This window comes from Sciurus carolinensis, chromosome 3, assembly GCF_902686445.1.
Source record: "Sciurus carolinensis chromosome 3, mSciCar1.2, whole genome shotgun sequence".
Lineage (NCBI taxonomy): Eukaryota > Metazoa > Chordata > Mammalia > Rodentia > Sciuridae > Sciurus > Sciurus carolinensis.
The window spans coordinates 95682088-95701243 of record NC_062215.1 but is presented as its reverse complement, the minus strand read 5'-3'; the positions used below and the strand labels follow the sequence as shown (position 1 = coordinate 95701243).

The 19156-nt window shown below is 36.4% G+C and overlaps 1 protein-coding gene across 18 annotated transcripts in view; it reads left to right on the top strand.

The window, feature by feature from the left end:
- Positions 1-16746, top strand: part of Gtdc1 (glycosyltransferase like domain containing 1) — a 399059-nt gene extending 382313 nt beyond the window's left edge. For 16 of the 18 annotated variants that reach the window (XM_047545003.1, XM_047545007.1, XM_047544996.1 and 13 more), the window contains 3 exons: positions 2260-2330; positions 3036-3127; positions 8065-9195. In XM_047545003.1, the coding sequence (XP_047400959.1) occupies positions 2260-2330; positions 3036-3110 (146 nt within the window). In that variant the 3' untranslated portion in view covers positions 3111-3127; positions 8065-9195. Of the gene's footprint in view, positions 1-2259; positions 2331-3035; positions 3128-8064; positions 9196-14199; positions 14247-16730 lie in introns of those variants that run through there. The other 2 variants (XR_007107717.1, XM_047544995.1) reach the window with 2 other exon arrangements.
- Positions 16747-19156: the final 2410 nt, after the last annotated feature.

The window sequence follows — 19156 nt, the reverse complement described above, 5'->3', positions numbered from 1 at the left end:
CAGTAAAAAATTTCACCTATCAGATTCATTATTGCTAGATAATGCGACTGAGAGCCTTTGCAGGCCCTCCAGAAAAGTAATTCAGCCAAGCAAAATTATCAGCTAATTATATTTAGAATCAAAAGCCCAACAACTATTTGCAGATAAATTGTATGAATTGAAGTGAATAGATCTGAATATTAAGATTCATAGATTTAGCAGATGATTTGTTAATTGGAATAAAAAGGTCATTTACTAGTCATTTTAACAATAGATCAATTGGAACCCTATTTATTATTTAACTGGTAGTGCATAAGAATTGAAATGATGAATAATTGTATTGTTGTCATGAGATGATCTTTTTTTAAAATAACAAAATGTAAACTTATGACAATGAATGTATAAATTTCATTTATTTTAAAATAGTCCTGTAAGACAGTCCAAACGGTAAGGTTTAGCATTTTAACAAATCAAAAATATGACCAAAAGAGATGGTGGTTGTTTCTTGATAAATTAGAAATATAATCATGAATAAAATAATCTACAAATAAAAGTTGAAATCTAAAATTTATAAAATTTCTCTTCCTAAATCATTCAGTACTATTCTTGTCTTACTATACAGTGTTTTAATTAGCAGAGGTTTTTAGGAATTGGCATGGTACATACTCATACAATGACTCAAATGTAAGTTGGCCCGTGATTTTCTTTCCGGGAATAGAATACTATAATTCAAATCCATTATTAAAAAGCAGATAACATGTGCACTTTCTGAAATGCCTGGGACTTCACTCTTTTGATTTTATGTAATTATAAGAGAATGTTCATATGTATTGGTTTTTCGGCTGGCACAACATTTGAAACTGAATGTCTTCAGATAAAGTGCATGTTTTCTTTGGTTCATGAAGGATATCATGGGTTTATATGCTCTAAACTTTTCATAATGCTTTATACTACAGTACAGTGTAGTGTACAGCTGTGCTTACAATAAGAATTTCTATGTGTGTATGTAGAGAAAAAAATATTTGGTATCAGTTTGGATTCTGAAACTAATAACTGGTAACTAGAACTTGTACCCTCCCACTGTGTTATCTCATAACTTCTATCATTTCTCAAGCAAAACTTTAAAACAGCATTTTTCCAAAATTTGCAGCTCAAAGTAAATACTTTTCCTTTAAACTAATTTCAGTTTAACATAATAAAATAGGGAAAACATCATCCACTTAAAACAGCTTAAATTGCATGTACTTTGTCACTGTAAATAAACAAGGTAAACATTGACATGACTTCAAATTATTCTTTGGCTGAAAAAATCTGCAGTTCAAAATAAATTCTGCCTTTGGTCAACATTTTGGATGCAATTCAAAGTTTCTCATAAAATAAACATATTTTAAAGAGTGTTTTGAATTTCACTGCATAATTTCTAGCCAACAGAAATGACAGTGGTATCCTTAAAGTTTATTATATGTCAGATCAATAGTCATTACTGGAATCTAACACAGCCGTAGGAGAGGCCATACCTTCCTTCTGCTTAACCCTTACCACTGTGATGAGAAGGAAAACGCCCCAGAGGTGTCCATAGGGAAATCTTGTCTCAAAGTGAAACTTTCATGTCGGTTTGTTTAATAATAAAAGAATTCTTTCCTAATAAAATGGAAAGTGAGCTGAATTTTTAGTCAAAAAAGCAAAGTGTTCATTAAAGTAATCTTCATGAGAGTTTTTCAACAAAGGGAAGAGTTTTACATTCTGCATAATAACAAATCGTTCCGAAGCATGAGCTTAAAATGAAAATGTCCCATCACAACAGATTGTAAATTTTTTTCTGCTGCTTTTAAAAGTGCCTCGATCATTTCTACGGCTTCAGTGCTAAAGTTAAGTATTTGCTATTTTATTTAAACATTTTTTGAGAAATGAACATTCTGAGGTTTTGCAGCATTATTAAGAAAAGCTGTCCATACTTTACCCATGTTGTTACATGTGTTTATCTGCTGATTATAAAATGTGTTAAACAGTATTTTAAAAACAAAAAAAAATGCAGCACTGCGCTTTGATTAATTCAGTGAACAAAACATATGCTGTTGGTTCTGTTCTATGAAATTCATATATGATCAATAAAATCTTTTAAAAGAGCAACTTTGGCTTTTAGGACTGCACTGCCGACCATGTTTTTGTCCCAGCTAACTCTGGGCTCTTACTTTTAACTCAGGCAAACCAAACCACTTTCTAGCTACGGTGATAATGTCTTTTTGATGTATTCTCATCCTCTTTCTAAAATTTCCTTAGGTTGGAAGCTGTTTATTGTGGTTGTTACCCCCTTTGTCCCAAAGATTTGGTTTATCCTGAAATATTTCCAGGTAACTGCTTTAATACGTTTTTGTCCTGGTTGTGATTTAATACATGATTCATGCTAAATTAGAAAGTTTGAAAATAAACTTAGGCAGGAGCAATTGTTTATTTGGCAAGTCAACATGTTAGTGTTAAGGAAAATTTTATGTGTTTTAATACATTAGAGTAAGCTTATATTTACCATCTGTTCTTTTAAGATAACAAAAAAGCAAGTTTTCAAATAGCATTCTTCATTGTTAGCATACACATCCCATAATGATGGATTTTTATAAGCAGGTCAGTGCTGCTGCAATTGCTTACAGATTTTTTTTAATGATATACACAGAGAGAAAAAATCAAGGACTGAAAGTCACACCAAATTATTTAAACAATTGACTAGTTAATAATATGCAACTGTTGTTCAGGGTACATACGGCTATAGTACCAGTTCTTTGAAAAAATTCTCATCACTAAATATATCACATATGCATTGTGCTACATTAGAATAATGTATTTTAATCACCCAAAGGAGATGTCTAAACAGCACAACTACACAGTCTTATTTAGCATTAAACATCCTTGTGAGCTGAGGTAACCTTATAAAATCATGCTTAAATAATGTAAAACACGAGGCGGCACAGAGCAATATGCATTTTTAATTAGTAAAGTGACTAATATCGAGTGTGTGCTTTGAGGTTTTTGTTTTATTAAAAATGTATCTGTTTTTCCTGCAGCTGAATATCTGTATTCTACACCTGAACAGCTTTCAAAAAGGCTCCAGAATTTCTGCAAGAGACCAGATATTATAAGAAAACATCTCTATAAGGTAGTTATTGAGAAGAGATTTACGTGGTATAAATGCCATATTGAAGTACAAAGAAAAATCTTTAAAAAAAACATTTAATTAACATACTAATGTTTAAAGGAAACATGCAAGGGAGGGATATTAGTTGTTACACTAACAAGGATTAATTAAACTGGATGCCAGTTGTATTAACCTAGGTCTTATGAAATACGTGCACTTAATGCATGGTACATGCCTTTTTTTTTAATTTATTGTTTTCTAAGATGACTGTCCTTTACATTTAGCCCCAAGAGGCTTATAAAAATGAACCTGGATTAATGTAACTCATTAGTTTAAAAGGAAGTAAAGGAAAGATTCTACAATTATACTAATGAGGATAAGCCTTTCTTCCCATCATAATGAAATCTTTAGTCCTCAAAAACTCAGGTGAATGACATCAGTGAAGTTTGGTGTTCATCTCTGAACTACTTTAAAAATGACTTTCAGAAGTTGAATATTTCCCTCATCCAGCTTAATAACATGACATGACACTCCTCTGTTTGTTTAGAATTAAGACTGTGGGTCTCATCTCTGAATGACAAAGGCAGAAGGAAAATCATATATATAAATAGCATCATCATTCAGTCCCCTCCTTCATTATCATTTTCCCCTTATTCAAATCTGGAATTTTACATTGTTGAAATAACACACAAAAAGGCCCTCCTGAAAGTCTAAGTAATTGAAGTAGGATAAATCTGCTTTATGAGTTTCGAAGGTGGCTATAGGCCATGAGTAATATACCTTTTTATATCCTTTGAACATAGCATCCTCATTTTACATAAATTCAGTATAGTTTACAATCTAGCAGTTTTATAATCTAGCATATTTAATTTTCCTATGTTAATGTATAACCTTCTAATACAGTTCTCTGCCTTTTTCTCTCTTTTCTTTTCTCATGGCCTAAAATACATATTTACATAGTGATACATCAAAACATGACTTTGTTTCTCCAGGAAACAGTTAAACTTCGAGAAAAAGGGAGAGAACCAAAAATGCAATTTAACACCCAATTTCAAGCTCATTATCTTTCATTGTCTATTAACTTGGCAATGGTTCAGAAGGTAGCTCATAATAGTTTAAAATGCTGACTGCACAGTTCCCGGCTTCAGTATCACTCCTTGAGTCAATACTGTTGTATCGTGCACATGTGAAGCTTCACAGAGAAGACAGTCCCCAAGCTTTCCCCAAACATTTCTTAATTTTTAAAGTTCAGTAGCAGTTTTGTTTATATAAAGTACTTATTGAATAGTTCCCATGTGACTGTCCAAATATGCAGATTATGAAAATTGAGGAATTAGATTTAAGTCTTAGTACAAATGGATTCATTTTTTACATATGACACACACCTATTTTCATTGCGCTCACCATTAAATTATTGATTTTTTCCTTCTGGTGAAGTTTTGATGAGGTATTTAGAGATGTATTTCTACCATCAAAATTTATCAGTTTTTAATATTGCTTCAGGTTAGACCTTATTAACTCTGTTATTCCACATGTGCGAATTTTTAACTATTTCAAAGTTACTGCAACAAGTTGTCTCTAGTTAGAAAAGAAAGCAGATCTCCAGTTGAAATACTTTAATACAGTTGCTGCCATAACATTGCTGTAACTATTTGTTTTACAAACAACTTCTGGAAAAATTCTGAAAGAATGTTAGCTTAGTGGTATGCTGTTAATATACAAAATCATTCCTCATACAACTAAAAATGTAACCTATACATTAAATGTTGCTTCACTGAGTTATTACATGCGAGTACTCACATATATTTTCAGTTTGTACATCATAAAATCCTCCATCACACAATTTTATAAATAAGCAATTCATGCATAAGCATTTTAAGAATTTATATGTATAATTCATTTTAAATTATTTTTACCCTGGTTTTTTATGATAAATCTATACTTTCATATATGTCCTCATTCATAGATCTTCGTGATATTGTATCTAGCAATTAATCTCAAAAATGAAAGAAATTAGTCCCAAATTATAAGTAAACAAGAACTTTTATGATACAATTATGAAGAAAAACTGGCATTTTACAAGGTACTCAGTTATAAATCACAAAGAAGGACCACAAATTTGTTTGTTATAATAGGATTTTGATACAAAACTGAAAAAAGATGCCTTTTAAAGATATGGTAAATTATGATAATTTTTCACCTTATGGTTCTATAAATGTACAAGTTTTCAGGTAGCATTTGCTTTCTTTAAACACTAAAGATTTTTTTTTCCTCCAAGACAGCTTTTTACCTACTTTTCCTATGGAGCAGAAGAGGATCTTTTTTGTGTTCTGTGAAAAAGAATGTGGATTTTTTTTAAAAAGATTTTTCCCATTGGGCAGTGCTGTTTTGGTTTTATAAAACATATGCTTCTAAGATCTAAAAGGATAGAATGTCACTGAATTCTTTAATTTGTTCCTTTTACATTTTTACACCTTACTCTTTTTTTGTTGTTAAAAGTTTACATTTTAAAATCATTTCACTTCTTATCATATAGAGTTCACTTTAGGATACAATTTTTCATATGGATTCACACTTAGAAATTTAATGACTAGAATAAGGCTACTAACACTTGGCTTTCTTCTCACATGAGACATTATACTTTCAATATGAGTGAGAGTTTTGGGGCTATAACTTGAAGCAGGATTTAAAACAGAATGCTAGTAACTGAAAAGCAGAAACAGAATTTACTTTTTTTTCTTAAAGTGACTCTACTGCAAAACTCTGTTCATGAATTCTTCCCTGAAATGTTTCAGGCCTGAAATATTTAAATTCACCATGCACAAGTGTGCACTCACTAACAGACACATAGGCACATGCACACAATTTTTCTTAGGCTCTTTAGAGAAATCCAGTGCATGCCAAAATGAAATATTTCCTAATCATAAAAATCTAAAACTATTTTCTCAACTTAAAAAATTGGGGCTGGGATTGTGGCTCAGTGGTAGAGCACTCACCTAGCATGCATGAGGCCCTGGATTTGATCTTCAGCACCACATAAAAATAAAATAAAGATATTGTGTACACCCACAACTAAAACAAAATATTTAAAAAAACAAAATGTAAGATCACATCTTAAAAAGTTTGGTCATTGACTATAACTTTCTTAGAATGTTGGGATGCATCCTTCTCTAAGTCAAGCAGAGGCATGGACCATGAGCTTGCATATAAAAAGCAGGTTTCAATTCACAGAATCCTAAGAATAACTCCAATACAGGTCTCTAGAAATCATAAAAAAAAAAAAAATCCAGGGATTTACTTCCCAACCCAAAGAAGTCTATAACATGACATTGTATTTGTTGGTCTTACTTATACTATGTGATATTACCTACTGAAAATCTCCAACAGTGTTTGAGAGCAGACTGCATGCTTTTAGAGAACCTTCAATTGTTTCATTTTAAAATGTTTTAGAAAAGCATTTATAGATAGTCCCTTGTTACCAGCATTGAAAACAGAACACAAGTACAAATGGAGCAGTTGTAAGGAGGTGGACACCACCTGGACCAACAGAAGAGATGTCATTCCTGTACTATTTCTCATTTACTTTTATTTACAATTTACAAATTGAGCAATATTCTGTGCAGAAAAAGGGAGAGGGAGAAAGAAAGAAATACTATTCTTTCTTCTGCTTTTTGTGAGTGACCTGCAGTTTTTTTAAAGGTTTTTGAGGTGATAGCTGCTGAGTTTTAGTTTGTTCTTCAAGTTCCTCAACATTCAAGAGAACTTTATAATCTGATGTTATTTGGAGGGGAGAAGAATTTTCAGATTTCTGCCTAAAACTAATTTCAAACAGTGATTGAGATTACAATTCAGACTCGATGCCCAAAAAAGCCCATTTGTGGTTGTCTTCATTACGTCCATCCACACCACGGCCAAGCTACTTCAAGTTCCCTTCAACAGACTGGTGGGTCACTTTAGAGGAGTCTTTTAACTGAGTTTATATTCTCAGTGTAAACAAGGTGTTCCTCACTGGCATGAACACACTTCCGAAGTCCTTACTTTTTCCTTAAAAATGAAAACTTAAATGTTTAAGACATTTTAAGAAGATATAAAATCTCTCAACTGCACCAGCAGAATTGAATACAAAATTTGTCTCAAACTCTGACTGTTTTTCTCTCTCATCGCTATCCTGTTCTTCCTTTTTCCTCTCCTTTTCTTTCTCCCTTCCTCCCTTCCTTTTCTACTTTCTCCCTCAATTTTATTTAGTTTGGGTTTCCTTTGATTTGCCTAAACAAAATAGAAGCAATAACCTTTAGCACAATAGATGCACTTTGCCCAATTACGATCAGTTAGAGGTTTTTGTCATTCTCTGCTCCTCTTTTGCAGCCTGACTGTAGGTGATTTTTTGGCTTCTATATGATTTATCTGCAAATCTAGAAGAATTTTTTTTTCAATTGTAATAGCATTTTCCCCCTGAGGTACTGCTGTAATGAAATAATGAATATAAACACATTTGAAAAACGTGAAGCACTTTATAAATTCCCAATAATAGTAAGGGCATTTATCTTGTGTCTTTCCACTTAAAAGTAAAATTTGCATTAGCAAAAACATTCTTTAAGAGTGTCATGTCTCCTGTATTTATAAAAGTTAAAAGTTGGATGATGAACTTTTAATAGCTGTCATCCATTAACATAAACCAGGAAATATATATGCAGCAGAATATACCCATTTGCAAAAACGAAAACAAAAACCAAACTGTAGTTTTCTCTCATAGTTGGAAACATAATGACACTTTAAACCAATCAGAAACTAGGATTTCCTGAAGTGGTGGAACTCAAGGACCATTTACTTGGTAGCTTTTTGAAATATAATTGACGTAAGTGATGCAAATTTGCAATATGAATTTTCAGCCTTCTTTGGTGTTTCAGTGGTTCATGCTTCTTCATTACTTTCTCTTCTCTCCTTCTCCCTTGGTACAGGGTGAAATTGCTTCATTTTCTTGGGCAGCCCTACGTGGTAAATTCAGGTCTCTGCTTACAACAGAACCTAGGGAAGATTTGTGACAGATGGGACTAAGTCACAAACTTGCAGCCTAAGGCAGAATCTGAAGAACTTTCCAGAGTGTGCCCATATTTACCTGATCAGAGAGAAAAGAAAATCTGCAGAGGAAGCCGAGCCTGGCTGCTTGTCATAGCTGACACAGAGCCATCTGCCACAAACCTGTGGCGGCTTCAGATCTCCAATCCCTGCCACCACCCCAACTCAAATTAAATACAGATTCCTAGAGACGTTATGATGGTTACACATGTCCTCGGCATCACATGTAGGAGACTGTTCAAAAAAAATATGTGGCCTGTTGTATAACCGCACTCATGTATCCCATATGTGGTGCCACATTGAATTTCCGGTTGAATCCGTTTTTATCCTTTGTACTGGATGACATGGTGCCTGAATTCTTTCTTTTCGCCGACACGATGGCAGCCAAACTGCAGCTTCAAACGCTCACACTTGGCTGGGTTTCTACCTAGGTTGCCAGGTTATCATCGGAGCCTTCTTGTGTCCTCAAAGGGCCACAGGGCCTGAAAGGAAGATCAGAATGCTACCGGACTAATTGGGCAGCCATCTCAGAATTGTTTGTGGGCAAAGGGCTGCTTTAGCACTTTTCTTTTAGCAAATTAATGACTCTGTGGCACAGGAGTTTTTAAGTGAAGGTATTAATAAGGAGTCTGGCAGGTATTCCCATGATTCACAGAGTTACATTTGCATTTAATTAATCTTAAAGAAAGTTGCAAGATAAACAGCTGTAATTCGGACAAACATGGCAAATACAGTCAGTGGATCCACCTCACCCATAAAATGAATACTAAGATACTTATTTTTTTTCCAGGAGTAAAAATAAAGAAATGAAAATACTTCTAAGAAAACCAGTAATTTTGATACAAATATTCTCCAAAAATATTTTTAGCCAGCTACAAATGTAATCTTTTCAAGATAAATCACTTATGATTCCAATAGTCAAGCTGCTGTATTTGTTGATGCAAAGATGTTTTGAATGACTAGATTGTAAAATAAATTTTTAATAAAGTGCCCACTGCAATTTTTAATTAGCATATTCATTTACGTTTAAGTGTGCGCATCTAACTGTATGTTTCTCACTGAACATTTTCCTAGTGTCAGAGACAACGAATACAATTGTTTCTTTTCCGGATGAACAAGGATCTGTTTTGCAAATGTTTGTAAGATATTATGACATTTCCAAGATTTTCTTTGCATTCTGGAAAGCAGGAGGTAAACATTTGTAGTCATTAAGGTAAAGTCTGTTGATAAACCATCTTCTGTTTACTGACAGGTAAATTGTAATTTTCCTAGCTTTTGAAATGAATAACTTCTATACAGCAAATAGTGAGTAGCAGCCAGGGAGAGGTGGCTAGACAAGGGCCAAGCCTGGCTCTCTGGTTTCTGGAAGGTCTGAGCAGTCTAGTAAGCAATGGCACAGAAATCCAATAGGGCCCATTTGACAGGTAGCAAAATCAAAAGCAGGAAATAGATCAAGGTTAGAGAGCCACACACAACCTTCAAGAGAGGCAGACTTGCAGACCAAAGAAAGCAGGAAGTGAGAGTCCATGAGACCTGGAAATTTTAAAAGAGGAAGAGTAAAAAGCAGAAACAACAAGCTTTATCTTTGTCTTTAAAAAGAGACTCCTCTCTCTATTCGTTATGAGATCCACAGTGTATGATGGGCCACCACACCACTGGCTTCTGGTCCTGACTTACAGGGAAGTAACTAAACAAAGTACCTCCTCACTCATGAAACAAGGGATTCAGGAACTATTTCAGAAGTCCCTTCCAGTCTAAGACTATAGAACCTGAAATCTAGCAGAGGTAATTCCATTTGAAAACAAAACTATGAAGATATAAATAAAATATGAGTAAGATGTTTATAGACACTTCTCTTGGGCACGATTATACTTTATATTATACTCTAATGAGATAAAACAATCAGAAAGGTGCTGCATCACAAATGACATCTTCTCGAGATAATATAAATCTCACAGCCAGGAAGTGATGTTTAGTTTTATTATCTTGAAAATAGTGAGCTCATATTTTATGGTGGGTAAGATCTTAAAGGCAGCCTGATGGTGCCTCATGCCTATAGTCCCAGTGACTCAGGAGGCTGAGGCAGGAGGATCATGAGTTCAAGGACAGCTTCAACAACTTAACGAGATCCTGTCTCAAAATAAAAAGATAAAAAGGGCTGAGGATGTGGCTCAGTGGTTAAGTGCCCCTAGGTTCAATCCTCAGTAGCAAAAAAAAATCTTGTATACACATCCACTATCCTTATATGTTTGCCCCCTAACTGATAGGGCAAAAAAAGCATTAAACATCTAAAATATTTAAATATTTTTATGATTTTGGCAAATATTATACTGAAATGTGCATTCATAAAATCAAATGGAGTTTCACTTTCAGCTGTGCCCATCATTCTTCCAGGATAAAAACTTTACATTAAAAGTGTTACTTATAAAAACAATGCTGTCAGATTTGGCATTAGTGCACCTAAGCAATAGAAAGTTTTATAAATGTATCATTCTGAGCATTTAAAAAGATGTGTGTGTGTGTGTGTGTGTGTGCACGCAAGTGTGTGCGTTTGCAGGACGCACATGCATACTCGCCCATGTACCTCGCAACACCTGTTAATAGATATTTTTTTGAAGTCAGCGAATAACTAGGAATACAAGTTGACTTATTAGTTCCTATTTCCCCTAATCTCATGAAAGAGATCAGATAATCCCTTTATTTCTTGTTTTAAGTATGTTTTTTGAAAATTTTTGTCTTTCTTTTTTTAACCCCAATTTAATGCTCACTTTTATTCTTTTAAAAGTCTGCCTGTTATCAAGAACTATATGCGATGTCTAGGATGTTTGCCCTAAACTTACTCCATGTTTCTATAATTACAATGGCACACCTAGTTCTTAACCTACATCATTTATGCCATGTTGATCAGGAATAGGTCAAACAAACTTGTTCAAGATGTTCCTGGTTTAGGAAGTATCCTTCAAATATGGTTAAGTTTAAATATCCTGTTCTTATTCTCAGTTCTTCAGACATTCCGCATAAAGATAGCAGCAAAATTCCTAAGTAAATGGAAACCCTCAGCCATAGAATGCTGCATGAATTAATTTAAACACCTTGAAATGCATCTGGAAACAAAAATTTTATGTTGAAGGTGTTAATTACATTTGATATTTTTTTAAAGTAAAATCTGTTTTTTTTAAAAAAAGCATCTGCTACCCAGAAATCTTATGAGACACAAAAGAAATTTCACTTGTCTAAAGATATTTTCTATGAGTGATAAAATCAGTCTTCAGATGATAATCCATTCTGTCCTTTAATGCTGATTCTTATTCTTCAATAGACTATTGACAAGTATTGCCCTAACTGCCTTTCTGTTTCAGTGGAAAATTGGGGAATATTTATTATCAGATCTTGTACTTAGCATTGAAGAGAGTATATTATAAACCTTTGATTTAAACAGATTTAAACCTGTTTCATTTTAAAATCTCAATTGAGATAAAGGACAATTAATGCTTCTGTAACACACCCTCCCTTAAAGATTTCATTAAAACATAATTGGGAAAGTTTTATAGCATGCAAGCAGTTCTATCTCGTTCTCAAAGATAGGTGCATGTGATTAAAATATTACCCAAAAAAGATAGGAATTAATATTCCATTGTGTATATATACCACATTTTCTTTATCCATTCATCTGTTGAAGGGCACCTGGGTTGGTTCCATAGCTTCGCTATTGTGAATTGAGCTGCTATAAACATTGATGTGTTTGCATCACTATAGTATGCTGATTTTAAGTCCTTTGGGTATATACTGAGGAGTGGGATAGCTGGGTCAAATGGTGGTTGCATTCCAAAGATTTAAAGTAATGGTTACTTCAGAGAACCAATGAGAACAGGGCATATCAGGGGAAGAGCCACATTCATTGTACAATTAACTAGTACTTAAGCTAGAACTGTAAAAACTTTAGGAAGCATGTAGTTAGTTTTGCTACCATATATCTTCAACATTTCCTGACATTCTAAACTATTGATGAAGTCAGAAAACCATCTCCCTCAGACAGTGACAAAAGCTGCTCTGACTGCCAATTGGGAACCAAGGCCTTCACCTCAACCTTGAACCAAATCACACTATGGAGAAAGTCAGATTTTGACGGTCCATGAGTTTCTATTCTTGAGGCTGCTGATCTCCATTTCTATTATAGATGCAAGATGGAAAACTATAGCTCTATAAACCCTTTTGAGGGTAGTGAGAGAAAGAAGAAGACAGATAATAAATGGGCACGGTATTTTTTTATCTTGAAAAATTCAGAGCTGCATGGTAGAACTCAGAGTTCTCAGCTCCTGACCACACTGTCCATTTCCCATCATATTACCTGTCTCTTTCTCCCTTCAAGACACAAGAGTATTTCTGTGATTGCCACTAACCCATGGGAAGGTAGCTTCCCTACTATCTTCAGGATGCCCTCACTGCATGTAAGACACATATGGCCTACGGACCAGGATCCCCATTCATCCTCAGCCCATTTTCCTAAATTGAAATTTGTGATCAGCATCTTCAGGGGACATCACATTAGCTATAATTACCTGAGTACTTCCTTAGTCTCTCCCATAACTCTATGATCATGTATTTTCAACCCTAGGGGAAGTCCCAAATGTTTTCGTAAACTGATTATTCTTGGCAGAAAATCTAAAATGTTTATATTACTTTCCCATCAGTTACTGTACTTAAGTAGCAGACCTAAGGTTGAGCGCTAGAAGAGTTCCATTAGGAATATATGCCTATGTAACTTTTCTCCAGGAATTCCTTCATATTTAAAAAATTTAATGTTTCCAGTATTACTTTCACAATGAGAAATAGTGAAGCATCATATAGCAGCATATTTAGGAGCCAGGCATTTTAGAGAAATGTGAAGACTTTTTTTTTTTTTTTAACGAACCTTTCCCTACATGGGATATTGTCATTGTCACCTGTGTGCCTTTCAGAAAGCACCAAATTTAGTGTGTATGACTTAGTTGGATCCCTAGTTCTCTTCCATTTTTATCCCTACTGGGCCAAAAGGGAAAAAGGCATCAGGGGATTGCCTTGTGGTTCACTTTGTTAGTAATAATAGGAAAATGAGAGACCAATAATTAAGTGTTTATGTTAATACTATTATTCAGTCTCCACCACTCCTTGTGTTCTTATACTGTACTGCATTCATTCATAAATTTATAAAACATCTATGGTCCTCCTGGTAAGCATTTGTTTTTATAACCTCTCCATTTGAGGGGGCCTAAGGAGAATTCGACCTTCTTTGGCTGCTGTGTTGTTAGAGGCAGGCCTAGAATTTCCCAAGGCTATTTCTCTAGGGTATGGTCCAGTCCATTGGTTTGGATCAGTCCTTAAAGAAAAGGAGAGGGAAAACATTTGTATTAACCATTTCCCCCCTTTTTTCTCCTACCCTTCACTATCAGAAGAAACATGGAATAATAAACTGCTAATACGTATTATGAATTGATCTCATGCCTTACCTGGCTGTATGTGTACTCCTAATGACCACCCAAAGAGCAATGGAAAAGAAGTGATTTCTGGTACTAAAAGTCCAGCTCTATGGCACCTGTGATATGTCAGAACAACTGACTCTTCTCTGTTGCCTTTAAAATCATTCAACGGTGAGTTGGTTCATCCACGTAAACATAAGACTGCAAGAGGAGAGTCGTGTTCTCACCTGATGCAGAGGGCTGGCAAGCAGAGGAAGCAGGTGGTGTCAGCAGCGTCACCTTTAATTGTGCAGTGCTGGGCCTGCTTCCTCTCATCCCAAATAGATAACCCAGAAATTACATCCTGAGACTTATTTCCCCAGAAAGAAAAGGAAGGGGAGGGATAACCTAAAAAGAAGATACTTCTAATATGGTATTAGAGTGTAATTCATAGGGAAATTTCTGCTGGAGATATGAATTTCTGAAAATAGGGGTTTTTTTTAAAGGAAAACACTGACACATCCTTAATTATAGAGTAATAAATACCAATGGTATATTATCTTCTGATATTTCCTCACACAGATATCAAAGCTTGCAGCTGGTTTTGCAAACTGATAATCAAGTACAATGTAAGTATATTACATCGTGCACTTACAACACACCCTCTAACTAAACAGCATCACTGAGCACTTACCAGGAGAAACAGAGCTGCTCATAGTGGAAACCTAACTGAGCACATTAGCTTTGAATGGTGACTTAAGAACCATAGTCAAACCAAAATGCCTGTCCTTGCCAGGAAAGACATTCCAGAGGCAAAGAGCATGCCAAGTAAAAAGCCTTTGCTTCAGGATTATAGAGGCAGCTCTGAAAAGCCAGCATAACTTAATGATCAATCAGGAAAATACAGAGCAGTAACTACACAACTGAAGGATGCATAAAAATGTACAAAGCATTAATAGTGGAACAGGGAGGTAGAATGGGATTTTACCAGAAAGTACTAAGCTCTTAGAAAGCTCCATTTATTGCCTTCAATCTAGGCAGCAGAGAGAAAGAAACATGGTCAAAGAAAAGTATGTGAACAAATGTGGGGGGTAGAAGAGGAAATGAAGGTTAAACAAGGCCAATATGATTCAGAATAAAAGGGAGGGAGCAAAGTATAAGGAGCCAGCTGCAATTACTAAATGTTACATTGGAGAGCTGAAATTGAGAGGGGAGTTCTGGGTATTTTACTAAGTGGATTAATGTCTTCTTCCTTGTGTGTCTGAAGTTACAGATTTTAATTTATTTGGTGCAGGGATTTATTGTGAAATTCTTAATGGGGGTGGTAAATAGAGACAGTCACAAACAGGAGAAAAGGTACTTTCTATCAACTGAATTCTAATAAACAGGGTTTGAAGCTATGAACAAGGGTGAATGAGAAAAAATTAACTCATGATAATAGAACTTAAAGGGAAATAAGAGGTACTTTCAAAAAACAAAAAAGACTTTAAAAATCCCACATAGATGTGTGAAGCCAAGGGTTTTGAATGACTTAGGAGCTAGTTTTATTGCCATTCTCCTTTCCCCACCCGTTTAAAAAAATAAATCATAACTCTGGCATTCAAAAACCTACTCATGAACATCATTTATTAATATAAAATAAATCCTGTGCTGCTCTTTGGTGGGTGGTAAGAACACAAACTAACAACAACTGGCCTAAATCAACGGCAACAGGATGATCCATTCAAACATAAGAAAGTTATAAGAAAAGAAAAACTCCTAATTTGCTCTTTTACCTTATTTATTTTACTGCAGGATAAAGCCAAAAAGTGGAGGAGGTGTGGCTACATCACAGGACTGGATATCTTAAGGGAGATTTCTGAAAGTTTTCCTCAATATGTATGAGGAGGAGGAGAAGGGATTGAAACCTTGTGTGATTTGCATCATTTTGTTGATTTGCTAATCTACTTTCTGGGAAGTCAGGAAAGAAAGAAGGTGCTCTGCCTTCTACAGTTGAAGAAACTTCATCATGGTCTTATTCGAGTATGCTGGGCCTGTCATCCGATTGGCAACTGGTCCACAGATACATTGATTCAGGCATTTGTCTGGACAATAATGTTGGGATCATTTAAATTAAGAATATGAATCAGAAGATATTTAAAAATTACTGATATGCAGCTACTAATCTTGAATGCAAATAGTATTTGGGGGAGAGTGGGAAATCACTTATCTGGCACTGCGTGAAAAAAACTTGGGGAAAAAAAATTCCCAAAATGCTATGGGGAAAATGTCATGGGTGAAAAAATACAATTGAAAAATGGGAAAACATCATCTATAAAGAGGAAGTTGGGTAAAATGACTAAATAATGTGGCCTTTTTGCCATCAACCTGGTGCATCATTTCGTCAGCAGGAAGTAAACAGATTGCTAACAGACAAACCCCTATATTTCCAAAGTTGACCCAGGAACAAAAGGAAGAGAATACACACGGGTGCAATGTATGTTGGTTCAGGGTGATTCTCCAAGGTCATCTGCTGTCTAATTTTAGTGTTAGCAATGAGGACACAAAACTAGAAATTTGTAATGGTCAGTGAGTAGGCATTAGAGTCTGCACATTTCTCTGTCTTCTATGCAGAATTCAGGACATTGTTGAGTTGAACCTGTCTCTTAAATCTCAGGGACAGAGTGGAGATTGGTTTGAAATCATGATTAATTAAAACGAACAGAATCAAAGCAAACATCTCTCCCTTTTCCATTTGAGTTGCAGAGCCATAGAGGGGAACTTGTGCTCTCTGGTGCTTGCAGCTATGTTCTCTGGCTTTCAGTCTGTTTGGCTTTCCCCCTGTATTTCTAATGCTGAGACACCAGGCCAATAAAATGGAGTCTACAAAAATTGCAAAATAATTGTGTGTGTGTGTGTGTGTGTGTGTGTGTGTGAGAGAGAGAGAGAGAGAGAGAGAGAGAGATCTTTGAATTTTACTGAAGATAATAAATTGCAACACTTTTAAGCATCAAATTTTAAAACTTAAAAATGTATGAGTAATGAAGTTTTAAAGAAGTAAAATGTGCTTGAGCAGAGTATTTATAGTCTTTTTTATTCTTTTTTTTTTTTTTTTTTTTTTTTTTTTTTGTAAGAGATTCCCCAGACCTCTGAGTGCATCAGCAAACTATCCTCCTATACGACGGAGCGTGCAGCTGTGATTTGGCCCCAGGCACCACCTACCCAGAGTCACTACCTAATTCATTTTACATCTGCACACATTATAAAAGTCGGGGGAGAAAAGAAGGGACCCCATACCCCCAGCGTTCTGTGTTTCTTTTTGTCGCGGCCATCAGCTGACACATGGAAAGTGTGGTGTACGGTTTTGCCTTTAATCTGTAATTAATGATCCCTTGACTGGAGCTTGCTACCTCTTTTCTTCTCTCTCTGCCTCTCGGGTCTTCCGCCCTCGGTCGGATCTGCCTTTATGTGCTGCAGGCTGGGGTTTCTGGGTGTCTCTCGGCCCGGCCGGCGCCAGTGGGAAGGCGGCTGGCGCAGGGGGCTCGAGCGCTCAGTGGCGGGAATGCTAGATTTACCAGGAGTGCGCACCCAGGCACCCCAGCCCCGAGACAGCGTGTGCTAGTGTCGGATCCGTGCGTCCACCTAGCCCCGAGAGGAAAGATCCGCCTGGGAGGTCAGACCGGAACCCGGCCCTGGGAGTCGCCCGACCACGGGTCCGAGACCCCAGCTCTTGGCGCCAGAGCAGCCGAGGAGCCCAAGTCAGGTCCGCGTTGGCACCCAGCCTCGACGCCTTGCTTAGTCTGGTCCAGAAAGGGGCGGCGGGGGAAGTTCTGCACCTCTGATGGCCCAAGAAAATGAGGAAGGGGACTTTGAGGTCACAAAGTAGAAACCAACCCCCTCTCAGCGGCTCCGGCGCAGCGGCAGCGCAGAGCGGAAAGCCGAGTACCTGGGGCTTGTCAAAAGATGCAGGCACAGCGAGCTCGGGGCGCTGGCTGCCGCGGTGGCCGTAGCGCTCACACCCACGCGGACACCCTCACACACCCGCGCTGGCACGCGCACACTGGCGCGCGTACACCCCAGCACGCGCACATTGGCATGCACACACACTGACACGCATCCTGACACGCGCGCGCCGACACTCAGGCTGACACACGCACACACGGCGGGTGGCCCACTCTTGTGCAGGCTTGAATATTCCCTGACCGACATCTCCGAGAAAGAAGCGCACCCCTGGCAGCGCAGAACCCATATCTCTATGCCTTTGAGTTTTTCATAAATTCGGTTCCTTGAGTGGACAGTCTCAGTTCTTAGTAAGTAAATATGATGAAGACGCACTAAGCAAAAAGAGAACAGATTTCGACACCCTCCCCACAAACCCCACACGCGCTTTTTGAAAACTTTTTACTTAAGCAGACCCCAGGAGAAAGTGGTACAGAGATTCTGGCTATACTTTTTTCAATACTCTCTTTCTGATTCTGGTATTTTCAGAGGTGTCATTTAAATCCCACCCCCTGGGCACTTACTTTTTCCACGTCAACCCTGTATTTTGATTACAAACTGTTTCTTCTATCCACTAATTGTTAATTTAGAACTAGTAAGGAAGAGTCATTACAGGGGATTTGGGTAGGAGACCATTTAGAAGCATCATGTTGATTTGTCACTCATTTGCTCTAAGTTTTCAAAAAAAACTTGGGAAAATGTTTGATACTTCAAATTGTTTAAAAGTCTTCTCCGCACTACTATTATTATTTATCACTAAGTATTTATTTGAGCATACATACTACATACTCCTACATTGTAAGTCAAGAAGTAAAAAATGCCCTTTTCTCCCCAATTTCTGCCCTTTCCCCCCTTCTATTTATGCAAGTTGTAGCATAATTTTCTCACTGTTTTTTTTAAACCTGTAGAGACTGTATGCCAAAATGATTCAAACCAGTGACAAAATCATGACATCTATCAATCAAGGTTTTCCTCCTAACACTTGCATTATTTCTCCAAGGGTAGGTTTAGAAATATGGGTGAGTGGTTTGGTTCAAATAAAAGAAAAGCAGTCTAAGAGTTGGGAGAGGGTGGACCCCATAAGCTTACCCTTGGAAAGCTGAGCAAGAACACATGGGAAGTGTACTTAGAAGAGACTGTGTGTAAACAATGATAATCAGGGCTTTCAAAATCTTAAAACGGATTGAAATATCTGATTCATTATTTATTCATCACAGCACAACTTTGCAAATCTGAGAATAGTGTTTGGAAACCGAGTGCCTTCTATTTTGTACATCAAATAAGCAGATGGGTCTCCATTCCAAACTGTGGCTAAAGGGTTAAAGCTATAATTTTAGAAAAGAATCTCAGGAAATGACATTAAGATCTGATACATTTCCTTTTCTTTCTGGCAATACTATCCCCCAAAGAAAAATATATATACTTATTGATATCATGATAATGTTTCCCATTCTGAGTACGAGTGTCAGACTGATTCCCGTTTGTGTAAGTGTTTTTAAAACTGCGAGGACACTTTCACTACTATGAAAGCTGACGAGCCAATGAAGGGGAACTTCTTTTA